Below are 27,637 nucleotides of genomic sequence, written 5' to 3' on the forward strand. Positions count from 1 at the left end.
GTCTGTGTCCCCAGTAGTAGGTACAGCTTGAAGTTCTTTCCACAGAAATAACTTGGAGGGGAAAGGTGACTGGGTGGGGGAGGAAGGAAAGGAATAAAAAGTAGATTTTAAGGGAGAGCATTAAAGAGAGGGTTTTGTAAAGGGGGAGAGGATGGGGCTTGGAAAGAAACCAAGATTGGGGGCTGGGCAAAGCAGGGTCAGAGCTGGGACTTGGGTCAGAGCTCCCAGTCTTGTGGGAGAAATGAGGCTGGGGCTTGAAGGAGTAGTAAAGAGATAGATGGAAGAAGTGGTGACTGACCAAATAGGGCCTGGGGACAGGATGTTAGGCAGGGAGAGGGATGGGAGGGGGAAGGAAAAGAGAGACTATGGCGATGGTTTTAGGGGGAGGGAGCGTTTAGGTATGGGAATTCAGGAGGAGGGAATATGGGTCGGGAGGGTCTCTGGGGCTCCTCAGGTTTTTCAACTGGCCTCAATCCCCATCTCTGTGCTACAGGGAGGTGAGGCTGAGGCAATGGCAGCCTGGTGGGTGCCGGTGGAGGGACCAGAAATCAGCCCCCCTAGGGCCATTACGGCCTAAGCCCTGCTCCCCTAAGAGAGAGGTCGTGGTGCCTGCAGACCATGGAGCCGGCCTGGAGGCCAGAGGAAATGTAGGATGGGATAGTATGGGAAAGGTCAGGGCATAAGAGAGAGTTAGATTTGTAAGTCAGCTGCTTAGGAGGTGGTAGTCTGAGGCCATGTGAGGGGATTAGGTACCCTGTGTGGCTAATATATATTTTGCAGAATAGAGATGAGTTATGTAGACACGGGTCTGAACGTCTTCTCCCTGTCACTGAGTTGTCCAACTTCTCATCTTGGGAACTTTAGGACTTGATGGTAATATGGGTCAACATGTTTAACATTAATAGTGTTCATTGAGTGCTTACTGTGTGCAGAGCACTGTACCAAGTAAGTGGTCGGGAGCATTTTGGATTTGAATGTTTTACCTTCAAGCCACATGAAAATCATTCCCAGGTGTTAGCCTTATGCTATAAGAGTTTAAGGTATGGGACGTTTATGTTCCATTAGCCCGAAAGCTCCACGAAAGCAGATACCTTTTCTCTTACTTCAATTGTATATTCCTGAATGCCTAGTATAGTGTTTTAGACTACGCTTGTTACGGGAAGGGGATGCATCCACTAATTAAATTGCATTGTACTCTCCCGAGCAGCTTAGTACAGTGCTCTGCACATAGTAAGCGCTCAATAAATACCATTGATTGATTGATAGCAGGTCTGCAATAAATGCTGTTGCTTGATGATGATCTTCACCCAAACACTTATCATTCTTTGGCTTCGGTAGAAGGGGATGCTAGTAGGCTGTAATTCATAGGAATCATGAAGGTGTTGGTTTCATTTGCAAATATCAGCCTGGGAAAGACATCCATAAGAACACTGGGATATGTAATATTCCAAAGAAATCTTATGTTAAGGTGTTCTAGAATTCACCAGTGCCAACCAGATCAACATTTCCTGCTACATCTCCAACTAATTTTTTTTCTAAGTGAAAAAGAAATATCTCAGTGGAGATAAAACTATTTCGGTGTCGATTCATTGCATTTAGTCAAGTTGTATAGCAGAGCTCTACTTTCCAAACACTGTATCTGGCAATGAATCCCATATCCTTCTATTTGTTTTGTTGATTCGCATTCACTCGGGGTTGCTAATCTTAAATGGGGAGAATTGAGAGAAGTTCCAAACTGCATTTACCGTAACATGATGCTTCAAACTCAACTTGCTGGGTTTTTTATAATCTTTTGTTAATTTACTTTCATTCCAGCGTAAAGCCAAGGTTGAAGCAATGCCCTTAGACCTTGCTTCTCTTCGCAGTGTGAAGCACTTTGCTGAATCATTCAAGTCCAAGAATTTGTAAGTAGCTCAAGAGAGACTATCATAGTTTTTGTTACTTGAATGACTTTAAACGGGTGAAATGCATTACAGTTCAAATTACTTGAACGTTTAAGCTGTGGAGTTTTCATACCTGTAGCTTCTTTCGATTCAGATGGATGCTGTTTGTGAGAGGCCTATCATATATAGACTGATGATTTCTAACAGCATTATATATATGTATATATATGTTTATGTATATAAAATGTATAAATATATATTGTTTATCATTGTATTGTACTCTCCCAAGTGCTTAGTACAGTGTTCTGCACACAGTAAGTGCTCAATACATATGAATGAATTAATTAATTAATGAATATATATATATATTTGGTGGGGTAAAAAGTTGGTGAATAGTCAGTAGCCTCATTTTGTGGTGGAGTAGTCGCCATTCCTTATCTTCTCCCTTTCCCTGAGGAAATTCCTCAGTTAATTCCTCAGTGGAGAACACAAATCAGGTGTGGCTACCTGACCCACAGGTGACTACCCTATTACTACTATTAGTAAGTAAGTAGGTGACTACCCTATTACTACCCAGATTTACTAAACTACCCAGATTTTTACATATCAACCCCTGCCTGCCTTCACACCAACCCAACCTCCTGTTTAAGTCTCAACACTGGCCTCTTCACTCTCTGGGACCCGGGTACCTCCATAGAATTCAACAATCTCCTCAGGGAACCCCTGGATTAAGCAGTTGTTGCTGTTGATAGCCTCAGCTACAATACTTAAACATCCCTGACCAAACCATGAACACTCAATCCCCACAGCTGCAGTCAGGCCATCCCAGTCCTCATTCATTCATTCATTCATTCATTCATTCAATAGTATTTATTGAGTGCTTACTATGTGCAGAGCACTGTACTAAGCGCTTGGGATGAACAAGTCGGCAACAGATAGAGACAGTCCCTGCCGTTTGATGGGCTTACAGTTTAATCGGGGGAGATGGACAGACAAGAACAATGGCAATAAATAGAGTCAAGGGGAAGAACATCTCGTAAAAACAATGGCAACTAAATAGAATCAAGGCGATGTACAATTCATTAACAAAATAAATAGGGTAATGGAAATATATACAGTCGAGCGGACGAGTACAGTGCTGTGGGGATGGGAAGGGAGAGGTGGAGAGCAGAGGGAAAAGGGGAAAAAGAGGGCTTAGCTGCGGAGAGGTAAAGGGGGGGTGGCAGAGGGAGTAGAGGGAGAAGAGGAGCTCAGTCTGGGAAGGCCTCTTGGAGGAGATGAGTTTTAAGTAGGGTTTTGAAGAGGGGAAGAGAATCAGTTTGGCGGAGGTGAGGAGGGAGGGCGTTCCAGGACCGCGGGAGGACGTGGCCCGGGGGTCGACGGCGGGATAGGCGAGACCGAGGGACAGTGAGGAGGTGGGTGGCAGAGGAGCGGAGCGTGTGGGGTGGGCGGTAGAAAGAGAGAAGGGAGGAGAGGTAGGAAGGGGCAAGGTGATGTAGAGCCTTGAAGCCTAGAGTGAAGTGTTTTTGTGAGGAGGTGCTCATCTCCCAGCACCCCCACCCCATCCCTACCCCTTGAACTTTGAGCCGCCCCCACCTCCCTCCCCTCCCCCTCCCCATTATTCTGTCCCAGGGTCACCCCTCATCCCTCCCCCACCCTTTGAGCCATCCCACTGCCCCCAGAAACCACCGCCCCCGCCCCCCCCCCCCCCAAGCCTCAGTCAAGTGCAACCTGTGTTACCTCTGCTCCATTATGGGAAACCTTTTCTTCGTCCTTGATGTGTTCCCGACCCAGTCACTACTCCTCCTCCCCATCACTGATACCTAGCTTGCCCCAGATGATGCCGTCTCCTCTGCCGCTCTCTCTAGAGGGGGCCTCATCTTCACCCACTCCCCCCACGCTGACTAGGAAAGGGGGAGGAGTTGGCTTCCTTCTCACTCCCCAAAGCCACTTTTGCACCATTCCACCTCCCCCATCCTTTTCTTTCCCTTATTTCTAAGCCCATAACATCCACCTCTACCACCCACTCCAGAGTCTAGAGATTGTCATCTACAGCTTCCCAGGACCCACCTCCAACATTTTTAACCATTTTCATCTTTTTCTCACATTCCTTCTCTCTTTCTCCATTCCTACATTGACTCTTGAGGACTGTGATATCCACATAGATGTTCTTGATGACCCTTCTGCTGCCTGTTTTCTATCACTCCTCAACAATTGTATTTCTTGAGTGATTACTGTGTAAAGAGAACTGTACTAAGTACTTAGGAGAGTACTGTATAACAGAATTTGTAGAAACGTTATCTCCCCACAAGGAGCTTACAGTCTAGGTGGGGAGACAGACATTAATATATAGAAATTACGGATATGTACATAAACTCTATGGGGCTGACAATCCAAGTGCTAGGGTGACCCAGAAGGGAGAGGGAGTAAAGGCATTGAGGCCTTAGGAAAGGCCTCTTGGAGGAGATGTGCTTTTCCTCTTGCCTTTAAGATATCTCTACTTGGATGTCCTCCTGTCACCTCAAGCTTAACATGTCCAAAACAGAACTCCTTATCTTCCCACCCAAACTCTGCCTGCCCTCTGACTTTCCAGTCACTGTATATGGCACTACAATCTTTCTTGTCTCACAAGCCCGTAACCTTGGCATTATCCTTGACTCCTCTCTCTCATTCACCTCACATAATCAGTCCATCACTAAATCCTGTCAGTCCCACCTTCACAACATCCAAACTGCTATCACATTAATACAGTCACTCATCCTATCCCGCCTGGATTACTGCATCAGCCTCCTTGCTGACCTCCCAGCCTCCTGTCTCTCCCCGCTCTGGTCTATACTTCACTCTGCTGCCCGGATCATTTTTCTACAAAAATGATTATAATAATGATGAAGTTATTTGTTAAACCCTTACTATATGCCAAGCACTGTTCTAAGCGCTGGGGTAGCTACAAGGTAATGAGGTTGTCCCACTTGGCGCTCACGGTCTTAATCCCCATTTTACAGATGAGGTAACTGAGGCACAGAGAAGTTAAGTAACTTGGCCAAAGTCACGCAGCTGATACGTGGCAGAACCAGGAGAAGAACCCAAGACCTCTGACTCCCAAGCCCGGGCTCTTTCCACTAAACCACGCTGCTTCTACAATATTCAGGCCTTGTTTCCCCATTCCTCAAAAAACTCCAGTGGTTGCCCAACCACCTCCATAGCAAACAAAAGCTCCTCAGCTCTCATAATATCCCGACTGGATTATTGTGTCAGCCTTCTCTCTGATCTCCCTTCCTCCTGTCTCTCCCCGCTCCAGTCTATTCTTCATTCTGCTGCCCGGCTCATCTTCCTACAGAAACACTCTGGGCATGTCACTCCCCTTCTTAAAAACCTCCAGTGGTTGCCTATCAACCTCTGCACGAAACAAAAACTTCTCACTCTAGGCTTCAGGGCTCTCTGTCACCTTCCTCCCTCCTACCTCTCCTCCCTTCTCTCTTTCTACTGCCCACCCTGTAGGCTCTGCTCCTCTGCCACCCACCTTCTCACTGTCCCCCGTTCTCGCCTATCCCACCGTCGACCCCTGGCCCACGTCCTCCCGCTGTCCTGGAATGCCCTCCCTCCTCACCTCTGCCAAACTAACTCTCTTCGCCTTTCCAAAGCCCTATTGAGAGCTCACCTCCTCTAAGAGGCCTTCCCAGATTGAGCTTCCCCTTTTTCCTCTGCTGCCTCTCTGCCCCTCCCCTCAGCTAAACCCCCTTCCCCCCCCTTAGCACTGTGCTTGTCTGCTCATTTGTATATATTTTTATTACCCTATTTATTTTGTTAATGAGATGTACATCCCCTTGATTCTATTTAGTTGCCATTGTTTTTGTCTGTCTGTCTCCCCCGATTAGACTGTAAGCCCATCAGTGGGCAGGGATTGTCTCTATCTGTTGCCAAATTGTACATTCCAAGCGCTTAGTACAGTGCTCTGCATATAGTAAGCGCTCAATAAATACTATTGAATTGGCTTTAAAGCAGTCTATCACCTTGCCCCCTCCTTCCTCACCTCACTTCTCTCCTTCTACAACCCAGCCCGCACACTCCTCTCCTCTGCCGCCACCAACCTCCTCACTGTGCCTCGATCTTGCCTGTCCCGCCATCGACTCCTGGCCCACGTCCTACCTCTGGCCTGGAATGCCCTCCCTCATCAAGTCTGCCAAACTAGCTCTCCTCCTCCCTTCAAAGCTCTACTGAGAGCTCACCTCCTCCAGGAGGCCTTCCCAGATTGAGCCCCCTTTTTTCCTCTGCTCCTCCTCCCCTCCCCATCACCCCAACTCCCTCCCTCTGCTCTACCCCCTTCCCCGTTCCACTGCACTTGTGTATATTTGTACATATTTATGATTCTATTTATTTTATTAATGATGTGTATGTATCTATAATTCTATTTATCTATTTTGATGCGATTGATGCCTGTCTTCTTGTTTGGTTTTGTTGTCTGTCTCCCCCTTCTAGACCGTGAGCCCGGTGTTGGGTAGGGATTGTCTCTATCTGTTGCCGAATTGTACTTTCCAAGCGCTTAGTACAGTGCTTTACACCCAGTAAGCACTAAAGAAATATGATTGAATGAATGAATGGATGAATGGAGCGACACCTTGCTCCTGGCTCACCTCTCTTCTGACACCCAGAGTGCAAAAACAGGAACCCAGCTCCTAGGAGTGACTGGCTCATTCTCCTGTGATCTGGACAAAGAGGAGCATCAAGTAGAGGGCTTGAGGAGATTCTCTCCTCTGGGTGCCCCAAACTCATCTCTCTTTTTTTTTTTTTTTTGGTGCAAAGGAGAGGATTGTGCTGAATGAAATTTTGGAATGCAAGCATTAGGGCTCTTCTGGGGTAAGATAAGAATCTCAGCAGTGGGAGATGAAAGCGATGAGCAACTCTGTCTCTGTGTCTATGAGTTCTGTTGCTCTGATATTGTTGTCCCAAGTTATTGCATACAAGTGAGATGTTTATTTCAGTGGATGGGAACAAACTGTTACATAATCAGATTGTCTTTTTGTTTTATAACAGCGATTTGTTAGTAGCTAATAAATAATGCATTGATCATTGAATGCAAATTAAAACTTCAAAAATTAATATCTCAAACCCATCAACATAGATGTGATCCATCAGGCTTCCTAGAACTTTAGTGAGTCAGATTTTTCTGGCTGTTCAGATTCAGAAGAACAAAAAATTTCCACTTTACACAATCTCAAGAAACCCCATACAGTATCTCTCTTGAGAGTATGATCTTTTACTCAGCTTGGAGAAATACTGTGATGGAGAAAACATGCTTAAAAAGAACGTGGTTTTTACTTTTGAAATTCCGCCAAGATAAATCTCCAAGGATAGTCGGATGGCATTTTAGTACTTATCGGTCTTCAGACTTCGAGAATTGTCAAAACTGAGTTCTAGTGCCAGTCACTTGGCTGCCAACAGGCCTGTTTAACTGTTTTCTTATCATCAGATCCTGTCTTCCTACATTAAAACTATCCTGGGCATAAAATAGGAAGACAAATGAAGGAAACATTGACATTTTAGAACCAATCATCTTACATGCATTTGGACTGAAAATTAAATGTTTTTTAATTTAAATTCCAATTTAATTTTGCCATGCACTACACTGTGCAGCAAGAGTGTCATATTTGTGACTTGTTAGACTCTGAGCAACCCATATGACAGAAGGGTAGCAGAATGAATGCATGAATTGATCCAATTTTATTATTATTATTACTAATAATAATGTTGGTATTTGTTAAGCTCTTACTATGTGCCAAGCACTGTTCTAAGCTCTGGGGTAGACATAGGGGAATCAGGTTGTCCCACGTGGGGCTCACAGTCTTAATCCCCATTTTACAGATGAGGTAACTGAGGCACAGAGAAGTGAAGTGACTTGCCCACAGTCACACACCTGACAAGTGGCAGAGCTGGGATTCAAACTCGTGACCTCTGACTCCAAAGCCCATGCTCTTTCCACTGAGCCACGCTGCTCTTCTCTAGTATTACTACTACTAATAATAATAATGGTATTTGTTGAGCGCTTAACTGTGTGCCAGGCACGGTACTAAGCGTTGGGGTGGATACAAGCAGATCGGGTTGGACACAGTCCCCATCCCATGTGGGGCTCACAGTCTCAATCCCCATTTTACAGATGAGGTAACTGAGGCTCAGAGAAGTGAAATGATTCGCCAGAGGTTACATAGCAGACGAGTGGCAGAGCCGGGATTAGAACCCATGACCTTCGGACTCCCAGGCCCGTGCTCTATCCACTATACCATATAAGCTCTTACATTGCGCAGATGACTGTACTAAGTGCTTGTGAGAAGACAATATACCAGATTCGGTAAGAGTGATCCCTGCCTGCAAAGACCTTAAGCATCAGGAGAAATTGTCCCTGTTTTGCTTTACTACCAGCCCAGCTCTGGAATGGAGGGATCACCATTCATTCATTCGTTCATTCAGTCGTATTTCTTGAGCGCTTACTGAGTGCAGAGCACTGTACTAAGCACTTGGAAAGTACGATTCGGCAACAGATGGAGACAATCCCTGCCCAACCAAGGGCTCACAGTTTAGAAGGGGGGAGGCAGACAAGAAAACAAAACAAAGTAGACGGGCATCATCACTACTTCCACCTCTACAGCATGGCCTAGAGGAAAGACCACCAGACTGGCAGTCAGAGGACTTGAGTTTTAATCCCGGCTCTGCCACTTGCCTGCTGTGTGACCTTGGGCAAGTCACTTAATTCTCTGGGCCTCAGTTACCTCATCTTTAAAATGGGGAGTGAGATGGCAAGCCCCATGTAGGACACGGACTGTGTTCAGCCTGAGTAACTCGTATCTACCCCAGCACTTAGCAGAGTGTAAGTCCATCTTTAAAAAAATAAAAAGAAAGCAAAAAGGAGTGATTGTCCCTCTTTTGCTTTTCTCACCAGCCCAGCTCTGCAATGGAGAGGCTACCACCATTAAGTTGAGCCTCGACTTGGGACTTCTTCTTTCTTCCAAGGGGGGCACCGTGCAGACAGCTCCACCGAGTTGGAAATCCCTGGGGAGCAGTCCTTAGCCGAAGCAGGAGCGCGGGCCCTTCAGAGACAGCGGAGGGGATAACTTTACTCTTGGTTTGTGTACTTGTCTCTCTCTCCTTTCTCTCTCCCTTGCCTACCTCGCTCTGTGTGGCTTAGTGCAAAGAGCCCGGGCCTAGGGGTCAGAGGATGTGGGTTCTAATCCCGGCTCCTCCACTTGCCTGCTGTGTGACCTTGGGTTAGTCACTTCACTTCTCTGGGCCTCAGTTCCTTCATCTGGAAAATGGGGATTACGACTGCGGGCCCCATGTGGGACCACCTGGTTACCTGTATCTACCCCCACGCTTCTAACAGTGCTTGGCATGCAGTAAGCGCTTAAATACTAGAATTATTTATTATTATTATTATTCTCTTTCTTCTTTCTCTCCTCTCTCTTTCTCTCCCTGTCTCTCTCTTTCTACATCTCTTCTCCTTCCCTTCCTTGTTTCCTCCCCTCCTCCCTCAATCCTTCCTACTTTTCCTCCTTCCTGTCAGTCGTCTCTTCTGCAAAACTGAGTATGAGCGTGTGAGTGCTGTGTGTTTGTGGTTGTGTGTACTATATTCATATATGCGTGTGTCTGTCACATCTCTAAATTTTACAGCTCCCTTTCCTGCCTTCTCCACCCTAGTCTTTTTTTTATGGTATTTGTTAAGCCTTTACTATGTGCAAGGCACTATACTAAGCGTTAGGGTAATGATAATGTTGGTATTTGTTCAGCGCTTACTATGTGCCAAGCACTATTCTAAGCCCTGGGGTAGATACGAGGTAATCAGGTTATCCCACGTAGGGCTCACAGTCTTGATCCCCATTTTACACATGAAGTAACCGAGGCACAGAGAAGTGAAGTGACTTGCCCAAGGTCACTAATCTTGGACACTGTCTCTGCCCCGCCTGCCCCCCCCCCCAGAAAGTTTCACCCACGAACACTGTGTCTACGAGCCGTTAATGTCCATAAAAATGGTTGCCCATAATTTCAACAAGAGTCTTTTAGAAATTTGGAGCTTTTGAAATGTATACCCACACAAATAGCCCAATCACATAAATGAGTTTGCCATGCCTGCTGTACAGAATCTCCTTTATTAAAGCCCTAGAAAGCTGTAGAGACCAGGAGAAAGCACCCAGTTGAATATTAAGCATTTCTCCTTTGATTCTGGTTATGGTTTAATATTGTTGTCATCCACCCTGGACTTCACAACATATTGTTTGTCTTTAAATCAGGTGGAAACAGATGCAAAATTCATAGTGTGACTGACAACGTGGCTTTGTTGCAGCTTTTTCAGTTGCCATCTGTGATTCAGCAAGAGAAGATGGAAAATCAGCATATTTGGGGAAATCTTCCTGTCAGTTTCCTTTTTGTAAACTGTCAGAAATGCTGGCATTAACTCACTCCATCCCCACTTTTGCTTTTCATTTAAGAGTCTAATACTTAGTTTCATTCAATCTGTTACTCTGGAGCCTGGATGATGATGGGAGAACCGAACCAGCCCTAAATTGGTCTCCGGACATTTTCCCCTAGAGTTTTTGGGTGATTATTTGGAGTGTCTGTGGCAGGATTATTTTGGGTATCACTGAAAAGCTTAAGGTCAGAAGTCTGTGGTGAGAACGTGGGCCCTTACCAAGCTGCGTTTCAAAGGAGAGTTGTGTTTGAATTGTGAAACTGGCTGGGAGCCAGACCACACACAAAGCCTGGAGTGCTGGAGTGTGCAAAGTACTCTTTATAATCTTTTAAACTATATACTCAGATTGTCAGAAAACCAACCCTGAGATGGTAGCACCTTGTTTTCTACCCTGTGGTACCTGTCTCCCACATATACTTATCTAGTGTCCAAAAAAATGCTCCTTTTCTGTGCTCCTAACTCCACAATGTCAATATAGTGGGATTCACAAGAGCAAGCTATATTGTGTTATGGTTCATATAGCATTGACAAAATTGCCATGTAAATCTGATTCCAGAACATTTATACTCGGCAATGATGTATAAAACAGGAAAGGGCACAGATTGGCTTTTGGTTACCAACTGGAGTTTGCTTCATCTTGTGAATTAGCCAAAATGTTTATGAAATCCATCACTGGATATAAAATATGCAAGTCTAAGATGTTATTGGCATTTCTTTTTCTCATCGTGAATACTTTTCTGCTCATTCTTAGGCTTCTACTTCCAGAATGGATTGAGAAAATTTAGGAATTAGGTTTTCTGAGGAAGCAATTTAAACCTGTAAAAATGTTATGTAATGATGTCTTCTTCAATCAATCAATCAATCAGTGGTATTTATTGAGCACTTACTGTGTCCAGAGCACCATACGTAGTACTTAAATTACCATCCTCCTGCTGTTCTTTACCTTTGGTCCATTTCAGGGGATTCAAACCTTTTTGAGGAGCTGGTTTCTCTTTGCATTTATTTATTCTTTCCTCAAGTGGTCCCACTCTTTAATAACTCTTAATTTGTAAACTGAGAATTGGGAAGAGCCATTTTCTCTACAGCCAGAAAGAACTTTAGCAGAAATTCAAAAGTCTGATCTTAGGGAAAACATCGTCTTTTCAATAAATGCAATATCTCCTTCTTACCGAGAGAAACCTGATTCCAAATAAAATTAAGACATTCGTGAATAGTTTAGTCATGACGCTTTTCTAAATAACAGCCACTTTTTGTCAAAAATCAGGTCGCAGTGAAGGCTCTAGGTTCCAAAACCCTTGGACCATTCCATCCTCTTCCTGCTGGAGGAAAGACCAATCTATAGTAGAGTTGCGGAGAATAGATGTCAGGTTCTCAGGAAACAAAAGCTTTCCCCCTTCTTGAGAAGGGGGATTGTGACTAGACTGTATGCTCCTTGCAGGCAGGGAACAGGTCTACCTACTCTGTTATGGTGTACTTTCCCCAGCGCTTAGCACAGTGCTCTGCACACAGGGTCAGAGAGTAGAGGTTCTTGTGTAAGTGTGTGTATATGTATGTGTGATTATTTCTTCATGGGTTTAGCCTTTGGGTCATAGTACAGGGTTCATATTTTGGAACTTGGGGAGACAGATACTTATAAAAGCGTGGCTCAGTGGAAAGAGCGCGGGCTTGGGAGTCAGAGGTCATGGGTTCGAATCCTGGCTCTGCCACTTGTCAGCTGTGTGACTGTGGCCAAGTCAATTTTCTGTGCCTCAGTTACCTCATCTGTAAAATGGGGATTAACTGTGAGCCTCACGTGGGACAACCTGATTACCCTATATCTACCCCAGCACTTAGAACAGTGCTCTGCACATAGTAAGCACTTAACAAATACCAACATTATTATTATTATTAAAGGTATTCCTATTGGATGCTTCATCGCCTTCGGATCCATGTAACTAAATGCAGTTGAGATCTATCCATTGGAGCGACATGTGGAAATGTCCATGGGCCCATGATTCCCCCTCTAGATTGTAAGCTCCTTTTGGGCAGGGACTCTATCTACCAAATCTGTTAAATGGTACTCTCCCAAGTGCTTAGTACGGCACTCTGCACACAGTAAGCACTCAGTACATATGATTGATTGGTACGACATCTCATTGAGCGGTTTCCTATCTCTGGAACTGGTTTGGTTGGCTAACCCACTTAATGCAGAGCTTGGTGCTGGACACCCAGTTCTCCTATAGTATGGGAGTTGCATTCTTGGAAAACCCTCCAGTAAGGAAAAGTCACATTCAAGTACTCACCCTTTGTTGGGTAGGGATTGTCTCTATCTGTTGCCGAATTGTACTTCCCAAGTGTTTAGTACAGTGCTGTGCATACAGTAAGTGCTCAGTAAATACGATTGAATGTGAATGCACTACATACATGCGCATATACAGATGCGCACAAGCTGTTTCATCCAACACCCGTAGCGCACTGTATCCTTATAGGCTTGTATTGTTTGGTGAGCATTCTCTAATTCCTTGCAGCATTTTAGGCAAAATATTTAGGGAAAACCCTAGCACTCACGGGGGAGGTTTGCTTGATGCCAGAATAAACTGCCAGTAAGAGTTATCTGTTACTGGTTTTTGGTCATCATGGTTGTGAAATCAAAACTTGAAATGCTTTAACCCATTCTGTTTCCCCCAGTTGTAAAAGACCTCCCAAAATCCTTACTTCAGTTAAAGCATTCAGCCTCAGCTTTCTCGATTCAGCTCAGCTGTAGGCTTTTTCTGGAGGCAGATTAGTTCAATCAATCAATCCATGAATGATATATATTTTGAGCTTATTATGAAAACTAGTTTTACCATCCTTTGCCAACTTCTTTTCATACTTTCTCTCAAACTCTCCATTTGTTTCTCATCACCTCCTTTTTTTTAGGGTTACTCATTCTGGACAAGCTGACAGATATGGAAAAGTTAGGCTAGGTACTTCTTTCCCCCGGTTTCTTTCAAGAGCTGTTTCAGTGATGCTCCATCTGGAAAGCAATACAACTGATCCATAGCTACAGCTTCAGGGGAGCAAATATTTCTAGGATCCTAGCACCTGTAAAATACCTTTAAATGAAAACAAAAAAATCACATGGAGTCATCTTGGGCTGAAAATATAATGGCTCGTGTCTAAGATTGCTTATGTGAAAGCTGTTTTCTGAGTTTTCACGTCATTTTGCTCTACAGGGCACAAGCTTAACAATCAAGAGGGAGTGCATGTACAGACTCTGCTTGTTTACAGGCTCTGCTTGTTCTAGGGAGGAATTGATACCTCAGAACAGTTTAAAACCTGGACCGTTGATTTAGAGTTGAGGCCAAAAAAAAAAAAAGCAAGAGTTGTCCTTTAGTTAGATCGCCCTCATAAACTGAATGCAGAAAATAAGTAATAGTTCAATTAATGTTCGGTTTCAATCGGTCGTATTTATTGAGTGTTTATCATGTGCAGAACAATGCACTAAGTACTTGGGAGAGAACAGTATGACAGAGACAGTCCCTGTACTTGGGAGAGAACAGAATAACAGAAACAGTCACTGCCCACAGCCAGTTTACAGTCTAGAATGGGGCCTTGCAAATTCCCCATTCATTATTTAAGGAAAACCAGAACTCACTTCAGTTTTAGGTAGAATTAGTGGTTCTGAACTGTATCCTGCCTATAATAATTTGGTATTTGTTAAGCGCTTACTATGTGCCAAGCACTGTTCTAAGCGCTGGGTAGATACAAGGTAATCGGGTTGTCCCACATGGGGCTCACAGTTTTAATCCCCATTTTCCAGATGAGATAACTGAGGCACAGAGAAGTTAATGGCTTGCCCAAAGTCACAAAGCTGTCAAGCAGCGTAGCCGGAATTAGAACCCATGACCTCTGACTCCCAAGCCCAGGCTCTTTCCATTGAGCCACACTGACATTTATCCCGATTTGCTTTTCTCCCTTTCCAGGCCAAACCAAGAGTCACAAAAAAGTTGTTTTTCTTTCATTCTTACAGAAATTGTTGACATGTTGGGCATGTGCTATGTCATATGTTCTTGTTTAAACCACATTGAAACCATATACTTAATCATGTTATATGCTGAAGAGGGGAATATCAAATCCTTCTTTTTACTAAGTGTTGTTATACTAACTCTTGACAGCTGGAAAACAGGAGTATAAATTTTTAATAAATCTTCAGCAGTTACAATGTGCCAATATGCGAAAACTTCCAACACCTGGGCAGGTGGCTTCCTTTCCCTTGGAGTTGGGCTGGGGTTCACCGAGACAAATTCGGCTCCACAAAGGGCCGGGCACAGCTCGGCTCACCAGACAGGTTGCTGATTCCTCTCAGAAGACTTGCATATTGAATCTACAATATGTGACCGTGTTCTTCAAATGTTTCTTTTGATGTAGCTGTGAAATGAGTGGAAGATATTTGGATTATTGTAAAAATGAATCTGGGAAGGCGATGTTTCTCATTTCCAATAACCTGGGCCGCACATGAGGACCAAACCGTTTTGCCGTGCAGTAGCAGCATGGGTGAAATCCATAGTTGTGGCCCTGCTTGTTCATGACCCATTTGGGATTCCAGGGGATTTCTAATTTCTGTCCATTGTGACTATCTGGAAATTCATTTCATTCAACTGGTGATTGCCAGGTCACCACCTCTTGATTGTCCCAGATATCTCACCGGAAGTGTCTGCTTTTCTTCTCAGCACCCTGTGCGGTGAGTAAACGGTCCATGTAGCCAGGTGTGGCACTTAGGTCTCGTGTGGTTCTCTGATCTAATGGCCAGTTAAGGTCAACAGTGTCACTGTTAGCTTGCCCACTCTAATTTTGGAGTCACCTCTGTTCCGTTGTTGGACAGGGATTTGTCTCTGTTGCCGAATTGTACATTCCAATCGCTTAGTACATGCTCCGCACATAGTAAGTGCTCGATAATTACGATTGAATGAATGAATTTGTAAAGGCAGTTTGGGTTCAGTAAGGTTTCTCAGCGAGGGCCTTAGTCTCCTATTTGCTTCCAGAACTGGGACTCTCATTATAAACTTCCAACTCCTATCAAGCATTCCAGTTCCCTAGGTGACTTCAAACAATTTGCAGAGGGTTTCCTTTGGAGCATGCCTGTTCATCCATCTGTCTCTAACACGTAATGTGCAATTTGCTGTTTGCCATTTTATAGCGTTACAAAAATTAAATGAGGATAAGCTGGAGAATGAATGATTTGGTTTTTAAAAATACATTAACACAATCTATTTGAGCTGAGTTATATTTTACACTGTAGTATTTATTTGACCTCTACCCATTTGGGAAATAATTCAAACCCATCAGAACAGAATCCTTTGGCATGCGGCTCTGGTAACTGTATCGTTGGCAGAAGCAAATCCACCCTTATATCACATGCGTCTTAATACTCAATTCCAAAAACTTGAGGTGCGCTTCTGGCAAGGTTGTATTTTTTCATTAGACATTTCCAGGGCACAGGAAGTCCCAGAGGATGTCAGAGCACATTAATTTGTATCATATCCTGGAATCTTTCAGGTCTGAATGGCAGCACACAGCTGTCAAGAACTTTTTGAACTACCGCTCCACGTATCACTAAGCAAAACAGAAGAGTTGTCATTGGCAAGCTAAATGGTCAAAATGTGTGAATTGTTTTACTTTATCCCTGACTCAACCTGGGTCTCAAAAGCATTCTCTGAATAACTCGTTCTTACCCACATAGGTTTTGGGTCTATCTGTGCTTCTCCTCAGAAATTGATTTGGATTATTGCAGACCGATTGGACGTATTTTAGTAGGCTTTCTGGTCCTACTGTGAACTCTAGCATGTTTCCTAGAATCTCTGCTAAAACTGATCTCACAACTATGTAAAAATGAATGCTTTCCATGCAGCTGAAGCAGAGTTTATGCATAGAAAGCATTAGTCCTATGAATCATGCTCTGGGATATTTAATATTCTGTTATTTCTGGGGAAAGTCATTTTCCTTCTAAAAGAATGCTAATGAATTTCCAGGAAGGGTATTTATTTATTCATTACCTGTTTACCTAACTTGCCTATTAAGTAAAACATTTTAAATGATGTATTTTAGGCAGTATGCCCTACTACCGTTGCTCCTTTGCAGTTTGCTGAGTACAAGGTACAAGTAATATTTTAAACTGCTAGCAACACAGAATCATCAACAAATATTAATGAATTGTTCGCAGCGTTTTGGCACTGTGCCTTATACTCTAAGGAGGCTGGAAGAGACCCGGCCTCTCGACTAAATACCGGTCTAATCGAAAGGGGCGTTAATGGACTGATTCCCGAGGGAATAGGAATAGTCTTTTAACAGTGTCTGTAATTGATGACAGTTTTGCTTGGACCGGATCCTGTCTCCAGCTTTACTGCACACCCAGTGTTACCTAAAAATGGATATTTTGGAGGCAAGTTGTTCTTTAGGGGATTGAGGAGCACCCCCTCCCACACATACACACTTTGGGTGACTTACCCCAACCTGCCACCCCGAGTATTGTCGGTCACCTCCCCCAAAAGACCTGCTTTCGACTGGGATGGTCAGCAGCCAAGGCAGTGGCAGGGAGTTCAGGGTTCGTTCATTCCGTTTGTTTGATGGTCTTCTTTAAGTGCTTACTGTGTGTCGAACACTGTTCTAAGCCCTGGGTTGGCTCCAGGTCGGTTAGGTAGGACAGAGTCCCTGTCCCACGTGGGGCTCAGAGTCTAAGAAGGAGGGAGAACATTGTGAGCCACAGCAGCTCCCCAGTGGGAATTGAAGCAGTAAGGCCGTCTTCCCACGCTGTCTCTGAGCATCTCTGCTCTGCGTGCTGCATAAACCTCTGAAGTAGCAGGAGCACCACTGCCTACCACTGCTAGGGAAGCTAGGTGTCATCTCTCTCAGTGCTTAGCTGTTGCTGCTTCCCGGCTTGAGCCCATGCGACTCAGGTGAGTGAGTTGTGGGGGCTGGGAGAGGGCAGAGAGCGAGGGAAGCTACTACCATGCCGACCCAAGCACATATTTCCCACCTTGACTACTGCATCAGCCTCCTCGCTGACCTCCACTGCCTCCCATCTTTCCCCTTTCCAGTTCATAGTTCGCACTTCTGCCTAGATCATTTTTCTCCAGAACTGTTCAGTTCTCGTCTCCCTACGCCTCGAAAACCGTCAGTGGTGGCCTATCTTGCTGCCGGCCCCTTTCCCCCGTCTTCCCCCCACCAGCCTGGAACTCCCTCCCTTTCCATATATGCCAGACCACCACTCTTCTCACCTTCAAAGTATTAGTAAGGTCACATCTCCTCCAAGAGGCCTTCACAGCCCCTTCTCACCTTCAAAGCATTATTAAGGTCACATCTCCTCCAAGAGACCTTCCCCGTTTAAGCCCTCTTTTCCCCAGCTCCCTTTCCCTCCTATGTCATCTGTGCACTTGGATCTGTGACCTTTGGATCTTTGATATCTGCCCCACCCCCAACCCCATACCACTTAGGTACATATCTTTAAATTATAGATTATAAATTATTTATTCATATTGATGCTTGTCTCCCCCGTAAACCATAAGCTCACTGTGGGCAGGGAACTATGTTGCACTGTACTCTCCCGAGCGCTTAGTACAGTGCTCTGCACATAATAAGCCCTCAATAAATACCATTGGTTGTTTGATTGATTTACCTCTTTATCGTACGGAAACGCCTTACCGTCAACTTTAGAGCACTCATTCAGCACTCTCTCCCTCCTACCTAACCTCACTAATATGTTACTACAACCCGACCCGCTCACTCCTCTCCCCTAACACCAGCCTACTCTCTGTACCTCTGTCTTACCTATCCCCCACCAACCCCGGCCCATGCTCTCCCTTGGGCCATGAACTTCCTCCCGCTTCGTATCTGAAAGTCCACCGCTCTCCCCACCTTCAAAACCTTCCTAAAATCACATCTCCTCCAAGAGGCCTTCCCTTTATTTTCCCTATCTATCCTCCCCTCTATGTCCACAATCCACTTAGCTGGGTAGACTTTAAGCACTTTGGTACTCGCTCCAGTCCCACCGTACTTAGGTAAATAGTCTTAAATTCTACCATTTCCCCTATCCCTCATCTATTTCAGTTGTCTCTCTCCCATGGTAGACTGTCTGCTCCTCATGGACAGGGATCATTTCTACCAACTCTGTTTTATTTTACTTTCCCAAGTGCTCAGTAAAGTGCTCTGTACATACTAAGCGCTCAATAAATACCATTGATCGAGAGCGAGAGTGTGTGTGTGTGTGTGTGTGTGTGTGTATCCCTGGAAGGCTTGTACTGTCCCTCTCTTTCTCCTTTTTTCTGCTTCTCCCCCGTCTTCTCAGACCAAGCACCCTTAGAAACCATTTGGATCACTTACTCCCCTGGTCCCTCTTTAAAGAGAGGAGTACCATCAATTTTAATGGTGGATTTTTTTTTTTTTAAGGGACCGGAGATAGGCTATTCCTTCGAGCTAGGGTTCCCTTGGGGAGTTATCTGAGAGAAAACTGAGGTTATATGTCCAAATGCAAGTTGGGACTGAAGTCTTGCGGGAATGCTGGGAAAATAATGTGACCGAGGAATGACTAATTGGGGCAGATTACAGAGCCCTGTTCTCTGAGTTACTTTTCCTACATTACATCCTAATTATACCAGCATTGCAGACAACCTTACAAGCAGGTTAGCTTCGCTGCCCTTGAACCCATGGATTTTATTTGTCTCACTGTCAATTACCCAAACACTTACCTCCCTACCCCTTCACTGCCAACCTTTCCAGACTGTGCAGACTGAGAGAAGCACATAAGCCCACATTTAGCAATTGTCCATGCCTTATGGATTGGAAATGCTTGCTTGGTAAGCCTATTCTCAGAGTTCACCTACAAACACAAATTCTCATGAATCAGATTTCAAAGTCATCAAAGGAAAGGGAGAATCCATTAAATGTAATGGCTTACTTTCTGATTTCTTTTATAGCTGCTGCTTGATTTTTTTTTTAAAGCCAAGACTTACTTATTTCATTTAGGCTCTGAGTAGGTGCTGTTTTACAGAGGTGGAATTTTGTCATTTTGAGTATGTACGAGGAATATCTAAGGCATATCTGGATGAAGGGGAACACTCGAAAAGAGAATGGCTGGCTGACTTTTTCCTCACGTTATGTATTTGGTTCTTTAGGTATATACATCTTCATTTGAGCTTTCATTCAAGATGAACAAATGGTGTAGAACACTAGATAACAAATGTTTAGATGGCTAGATGCCAAAGTGGTATTGGAGTGCATCAACAGACGTACGACATGCAAGAGCTGAGAATGACAGAAATCATCTCACTGTATTCTGTATTCCTATTACTCTTAGGCCTGTAACCTCCTTGTGGACAAGGAACATGGCTACCAGCCCTGTCGTATTGAACTCTCCCAAGCTCTTAGTACAGTGTTCCGCACGTAGTAAGTATTCAATAAACACTGTTGATTGATTGATCGATCAGTGTCAGTTACGGGAAAAATGAACAGAACGATACCAAAACATCTATACATCCCCCACTAGACTGTAAGCTCCTTGTGGTCAGGGAACATGTCTACCAACTCTGATTCATATTCTACTTTCCCCAGTGCCCTGCACAAGTACAGTTCTTTGCACATAATAGGTGCTCAATACATGTCACTGATTGATTAACTCCCAGGGTTTTTTTGAGTCCCCGGCAATCATACTCTTGGTCCAGTTATCCCTGATAAGTGAAGCGGGCCTCCCTCCAGGCTCTGTTTGGTGCCCCTTCCTCTTATCGATCAATCACTTGTATTTCAAGAGCACTTACTTTATGGAATTCACTGTTCTAAGTGCTTGTGAGAATACAACAGACCCGGTAGACACATTCTCTGTCACAGTGAGCTTACAGTCTTGAGGTGGAGACAGGGAGTCATATAAATGAATGAATTACAGATATGTGCTTAAGTGCTGTAGAGCTGAAAGTGGGGTGAATAAAGGGTGGAAGTGCAAGGCCAACACAAATGGGAGTGGGAGAAGAGGAGGTGAAGGCTTCGGTGGGGAAGGCCTCCTGGAGGAAAGGTGATTTGTAGCTGAGTGAAGTCTGAGCTGAAGTACGAAGAGAAGGGAGGCAGGGAGGTCAGCAAGGCGGCTGATAACAGAAATCAAGGCAGGATAGAATAAGTGCTTGGATGAACGTGGAAGCAGTTTGGATGGAGAGGGAAGGGCCGATTTTAGCCATGTCGTGAAGGTTCAACTGCCAGGATTTGGTGACAGATTGAATATGTGGGTTGAATGAGAGAGATGAGTCGAGGATAACGCCAAAGCTATGGGCTCGTGAGACAGGGAGGATGGTGGTGCTGTCTACGGTGATGAGAAAGTCATGGGGAGGACAAGGTTTGGGTGGGAAAATGAGTTCTGTTTTGGACTTCTTGGTCTATGCCTAGCACCTCGGTGAGATGGGGGTGACACCCAAATCTACCTCTCCATCCCCATTCTCTAATCTAACCTGCAATCTTGCATCTCTCTTGCCTCCAGAATATCTCCACTTTAATGTCCCGCTGGCACCTCAAACTCAATATGTATAAAAGAGTTATTCTTCTGTCCCATAAACTCGTGCCTCATAAATCTCCCATCCCAATCAGTAACAGCCTCATTGTTCCTGTTTCAGAAGCCTACAACCTCTCTGTCATCCTCGACTCCTCACTGTCCTTCAACTCTCACATTCATTCTACTGCGAAATCCTATCCAATCTTCCTACCCAACATCTCCCAGAGCTGCCCCTTTCTCTCCACCCAGATAGCTACCACCTCGGTGCTGGCTCGGTCCTACTGCAGCTAGACTGTTGCATCAGCTCCTCGCTGGTCTCCCTGCAGCCGGCCTCTCTTCTCTCCAGTCTGTGCTCTGCGCCGTTTGGCGGATAATCTTCTTGAGGTACTGCTCGACCACTTCTTCCCTCTCCTCAAAACCCTTCACTGCCATCCTGGGTCCCTCTTCAAAAAACAACTCCTCATAGTCGGCTTCAAAACCCCACCCACTTGCCCAACCGCTTCTCTCCAACCCTCTCACTCAATTCCTCCCATGCTCACCTTCCAGCTGGACTTTGCTCCCACCTCTTCTGCCCCCATCCTCTCACCTATGCATACTCTTCCCCCTGCTTGGAACTCCCTCCCTGAATCTAAGCGCTTAGTACCATGCTCTGTACACAGCAAGCTCTCAATAAATAGGATTGAATGAATCTGACAGACCAAAGCTCTCCTTACATTTAAAGCTTTAGCAAAATCCCGCCTTACCAACAGATCTTTCCTGATGAATTCCCAGCACCTTCGGTCACGTCGCTCTGTCGGCCATTTCTAGCATTTATGAACTTATGCATACTCACCTTCAGGACTTCTGTGTATTCGTTTATTCAGGTGCACATTCGATTTTGTTTTTTATCTTGACTACTCGATTTGTAAATATTTTTATGTCTGCCTCCCCTTTGGGAATGGGTCGAGGCCATGCCACTTCTTTGTTTTGAAAAGGCTTAGTATAGCGTGTTGTGACTAGTGAGCGCTCAATGAATACTAATTCTACTAAAGTTCCTGGAGCAGAACAGTGCTTGGCACATAGTAAGCGCTTAACGAATACCATCACTATTATTAGTATTATAAAAGACCTATGAAGCTGCCCCATGGAGAGTCCCTTAGTCTCTGCTGCCACCTGCTGAAGAGGGTGGGCCAGGCATGTTAAGTGGGAGCTGACCCCTAATAATAATTCATTCATTCATTCAATAGTATTTATTGAGCGCTTACTATGTGCAGAGCACTGTACAAAGCGCTTGGGATGAACAAGTCGGCAACAGATAGAGACAGTCCCTGCCGTTTGACGGGCTTACGGTCTAATCGGGCGAGACGGACAGACAAGAACAATGGCAATAAATAGAGTCAAGGGGAAGAACATCTCGTAAAAACAATGGCAACTAAATAGAATGAAGGCGATGTACAATTCATTAACAAAATAAATAGGGTAACGAAAATATATACAGTTGAGCGGACGAGTACAGTGCTGTGGGGATGGGAAGGGAGAGGTGGAGGAGCAGAGGGAAAAGGGGAAAAAGAGGGTTAAGCTGCGGAGAGGTAAAGGGGGGATGGCAGAGGGAGTAGAGGGGGAAGAGGAGCTCAGTCTGGGAACGCCTCTTGGAGGAGGTGAGTTTTAAGTAGGGTTTTGAAGAGGGAAAGAGAATCAGTTTGGCGGAGGTGAGGAGGGAGGGCGTTCCAGGACCGCGGGAGGACGTGACCCAGGGGTCGACGGCGGGATAGGCGAGACCGAGGGATGGTGAGGAGGTGGGCGGCAGAGGAGCGGAGCGTGTGGGGTGGGCGGTAGAAAGAGAGAAGGGAGGAGAGGTAGGAAGGGGCAAGGTGATGGAGAGCCTTGAAGCCTAGAGTGAGGAGTTTTTGTTTGGAGCGGAGGTTGATAGGCAACCACTGGAGTTGTTTAAGAAGGGGAGTGACATGCCCAGATCGTTTCTGCAGGAAAATGAGCCGGGCAGCGGAGTGAAGAATAATAATAATGATAATAATGATAATAATGGCATTTATTAAGTGCTTACTCAGTGCCAAGCACTGTTCTAAGTGCTGGGGTAAATACAAGGTGATCAGGTTGTCCCACGTAGGGCTCACAGTCTTCATCCCCAATTTCCAGATGAGGGAACTGAGGCCCAAAGAAATGAAGTGAGTTGCCCAAAGTCACACAGCTGGCAAGTGGCAGAAGCAGGAGGAGAACTCACCACCTCTGACTCCCAAGCCCGAGCTCTTTCCACTAAGCCATGCTGCTTCGCTCTAGTCAGTTGCTGATTCAGTCCCCAGTCTTGGGGACCAGAAGGAACAAGCAAGGAGGAGAGTGAGAAAGCAGAAGAAAATCCATTCAGTGGTATTTATTGAGCGCTTACTGTGTGCAGAGCACTGTATTAAGCGCTTGGAAAGTACGATTCGGCAACAGAAAGAGACAAGCCCTATCCAACAATGGGCTCACAGTCTAGAAGGGGGAGACAGACAACAAAATGAAACAAGTAGACGGGCATCAATACCATCCCAATAGGTAAATAGATGCCAATGCTTTTCATTCATTCATTCACTCAGTCGTATTTATTGAGCGCTTACTGTGTGCAGAGCACTGTACTAAGCGCTTGGGGGAGGACAACACAATAATAAACAGACACATTCCCTGCCCACAACATGCTTACAGTCTACAGTCTAGACGTTAATGGAAATAGATATATTGAGAAGCAGCATGGTACAGTGGATAGAGCCTGGGCCTGGAATCAGAGGGTCATGGGTTCTAATCCCAGCTCTGCCACCTGTCTGCTGGGTGAGCTTGGACAAGTCACTTCACTTCTCTGTGCCTCAGTTACTCCATCTGTAAAATGAGGATTAAGAGGGTGAGCCCCTTGTAGGACAGGGGCCGTGTCCAACTCGATTTGCTTGCATCCACCCCAGCGCTTAGTACAGTGCCTGGCACATAGTAAGGGCTTCACAAATAACATAATTATGATTAATTTTTATTATTACAGATATGAACTTAAGTGCTGTGAGGCTGGGACGGGGGAAGAACAAAGGGAGCAAGTCAGGGCAATGCAGAAGGGAGTGGGAGATGGGGAAAAGAGGCTTAATCAGGGAAGCCCTCTTGGAGGAGACGTGCCTTCAATAAGGCTTTGAAGGAGGGGAGCGTAATCATCTGTCGGATTTGAGGAGGAAGGGCGTTCCAGGCCAGAGGCAAGATGTGGGCGAGGGGTCGGCGGCGAGGTAGACGAGGTTGAGGCTCAGTGAGAAGGTGAGCAGTAGGGGAATGAAGTGTGCAGGCTGGGTTGTAGTAGGAGAGTAAGGAGGTGAGGTAGGAGGGGGCAAGGTGATGGACTGCTTTAAAGCCATTGCTGAGGAGTTTTTGTTTGACGCAGAGGTGGATGGGCAACCACTGGAGTTTTTTGAGGAGTGGGGTGATATATCCTGAACGTTGCTATAGAAAAATGATCCGGGCAGCAGAGTGAACTATGCAGTGGAATGGGGAGAGATAGGAGGCTGATGCAGTAATCCAGGCAGGATAGAAGGAGCGATTGTATGAAAGGAAGATACCAGACAGATACTAACTTTGAAGGTGAGATGTTTTGCCTCACTGGATTTTTTTTTTCCCCCACGGCGGGGGCCGACACCTAGGTACCGCCGTCCCAGGGGAGCCTGGGTGAACTCTCCTTCGGCTTACTTCCAACTGACGTCATCAGAATTCTGGAGTGCCATTTGTAGATAACTATGCCTCAAGAGGTACATGCTTAAGACACGTTGATGATCATGAATTGCTATGCCGAGTCAGCCCAGCAGTTAAACCAGATAAGGCTCAAGCATACCTAAGTAACGTTCCCATCCACACTGGGGAACACTACACTCAACCCAAAATTGGCACAGCCCTGAATTCCCTCGTAACGTTTCACTGTCTAGACAGTGTGCTGTCCAATGGTGATTGCAACGGTAGATGAACAAGTGGAAAGCGGAATCAAGGAGGCCAGCGTGTCCCTTGGGAGGCTGTCTGAGGGAGAATAGGTGACGACACTCTATCCAACTTTTGACCAAATAGGCCATCTCCAAAGCCATAGTGCCTTCCAGCCTCCCGTATAATTGCAAATCCTCCACCCACCTCAGTTGCCACATCCAACTTCTTGAGCGTTTCCATTGGCTAAGAGCACAGGCCTGGGAGTCAGAAAGATGTAGGTTCTAATCCCAGCTCTTCCGCTTGTTGGCAAGTCACTTCTTTTTTCTGTACCTCGGTGACCTCGTCTGTAAAACGGGGATTGCGACTGTGAGTCCCATGTGGGACAGGGACTGTGTCCAACCTGATGATCCTGTATCTACCCCGGTGCTTAGAACAGTGCTTGTTTTATAGTAAGCGCTAAACAAATGCCATCATTATTATTACTACCTGACATACTCAAGTAGCAAGGCAGTATCCCAAGCAGCCAAGGTCCGGGAATGAATTTGGGCAGTCAGCATCGAAGCAATGGGCATCGAGGCATCTCCTCTGGCTGGATCACGCGTGTAGAACAAATGACAGTACCTGAGCTCTATATTGCTGTAACGGGGAGACCTGAAGAATGACAAAGGAAACACTGCAAGGTTGCCGTAAAGCACAGCCTCCGGGAATATAGCGTTCAGGTGAAGACCAGGAAACAGGTGACATACAGACCAGCGTTCTGTGCTGAAATCAAGGAAAATGGTGTCCCTTTTCATGAAGAAGCATCTTGAGACTGAAAAGCAAAAACGAAAATGGCATCAGATATTGCCTGCCATAAGCGAAAATGTTGCCACAGCACCATGGAGGCTTTGTTTGTGTACAGTGTGGGAGGGATGGTCAGTTCTGGATAGGCCTTTTCAGTCACAACTACACCTATGGGAAAAATTCACTGTCAATAGTATCATCTGCTAATAGAAAAGATGACTTTATATACCTATATGTATGTTCGTCTGCAAATATCTTACTGATCAATCACAAAATTAATGCAATTAGCAGAGAAAGTTTTTTATTTTCTACAAAGCATTGGATGATTGCTTTTTCCTTTCCTTAGACTCAAAGATCAATCAATGGATTGCATTGAACACTTACTGTGTGCAGAGCACTGTACTAAGCAGTTGGGAGAGTACGGCGCAACATAGCTGGTAGATGTGTGCCCTGCCCACAACAAGCTTACAGTCTAGAGGGGGAAACAAACACTAACAAATATAAACAAATTGTAATGTATAATTTATTTATATGTACGTAAGTGCTTTGGGCCTGAAGGGAGGGTAAATAGCAAATGCCCAAAGGTTAAAGATAGCCGGTTATATTTGATGCCAGGGTATATGTGATGTGGTATTCAAACAAAATGAAGGTCATAGCCATGAAGAGAAGAAGTAGTTTGTGTTCAGGACATGTACTGACTTTGTGGAATTCCCTGTAAGAAGTTGTAAATGATGCATGAAATGAAAAATTCCTTGTGATCCACAGGGAATGTAGAGTGTTGGGCTGTGCTCTTGGTAATTTGTTTGGATTATTTTCTTTTCCCCATTTTATATTAAGGGTGGTTGGGTTTTTGGGGCTCTTCAATTCAGTTTGGGTTAACAAATAAAATTTTATTTATAAATAAGGGTTTGGGTGGACAAGGGTTTCCCTTCCCTTCCCTTCCCTTCCCTTCCCTTCCCTTCCCTTCCCTGCCCTGCCCTGCCCTGCCCTGCCCTGCCCTGCCCTGCCCTGCCCTGCCCTGCCCTGCCCTGCCCTGCCCTGCCCTGCCCTGCCCTGCCCTTCGGTTCCTTGCCCTGCCCTGCCCTGCCCCGCCCTTCCCCGCCCTTCCCTCTCTAATTAATGTTGGTATTTGTTAAGCACTTACTATGTGCCGAGCACTGTTCTAAGCTCTGGGGTAGACATAGGGGAATCAGGTTGTCCCACGTGGGGCTCACAGTCTTAATCCCCATTTTACAGATGAGGGAAATGAGGCACAGAGAAGTTAAGTGACTCGCCCACAGTCACACAGCCGACAAGTGGCAGAGCTGGGATTCGAACTCATGAGCCCTGACTCCAAAGCCCATGCTCTTTCCACTGAGCCACGCTGCTTCTCCAAGCATGCATCTCTCTCCAAGCCAGTTTAGAACCTAGCTGTGATTTCACAGCAGATACCCAATTCCCATTTTCCATCTTCTCTGAACTAAGATAGGGAGAGTTGTGATATGTCTGCTAAGAAGAGGGAGGGAATTCCAGGCAGGAGGGAGGACATGTGCAAGGGCGAGAGAGGGAGAGAGCGTGCGAGCAAGACACAGTGACTAGGCTGGTATTCGGGGAGTGAAGTGTGAAGGCTGGATTGTAATAGCAAATCAGTGAGGTGAGTTAGGAGGTGGAGAACTAATTGGGTGCCTTAAAGGGGGTTTCCGTTGTGGAGATGGATGGACAGCCATTGGAGGATTTTGAGGATGGGGGGGATGTGCACAGAACAATTTTTAGGAAGATGATCTGGGCAGTACAGTGAAATACGGACAGAGAAGGGCGAGAATCTGGAGGCAGAGGGATCAGCGAGGAGGCTGATGCAGTAGAGAGAGGATTTGACAAGGGCTTGGACCAGCTTCGTGGCGGTTAATTTTTTCAAGCTCCCATTACATGTGAGACATCTTTTTCTCTGTTGTGTTCTTGATTCTATTCCTGGGCCTTCCCTTTAACCTTTCTGTCCCTTAATCCCCTTCCTCTGACCTGTTCCTTTCTCCGACCCCCTTGGCTTCCAGCTATACTGAAGGAGGTGATGCATCCAACTCACACTTAATAATGCATTTTTATGGGTGGTAGACAATAAATGAAATAACAGTTCTCACATTT

At 45.4% G+C, this 27,637-nt stretch overlaps 1 protein-coding gene across 1 annotated transcript in view; it reads left to right on the forward strand.

The window, feature by feature from the left end:
* WWOX (WW domain containing oxidoreductase) overlaps positions 1 to 27,637 on the forward strand; it is a 1,106,560-nt gene that overhangs the window by 323,806 nt on the left and 755,117 nt on the right. The window contains exon 6 of the mRNA XM_029052831.2: positions 1,816 to 1,904. Coding sequence (XP_028908664.1) covers positions 1,816 to 1,904 — 89 coding nt within the window. The remainder of the gene's footprint in view (positions 1 to 1,815; positions 1,905 to 27,637) is intronic.

Source organism: Ornithorhynchus anatinus, chromosome X2 (assembly GCF_004115215.2).
Source record: "Ornithorhynchus anatinus isolate Pmale09 chromosome X2, mOrnAna1.pri.v4, whole genome shotgun sequence".
In the NCBI taxonomy this organism is placed as follows: Eukaryota; Metazoa; Chordata; class Mammalia; order Monotremata; family Ornithorhynchidae; genus Ornithorhynchus; species Ornithorhynchus anatinus.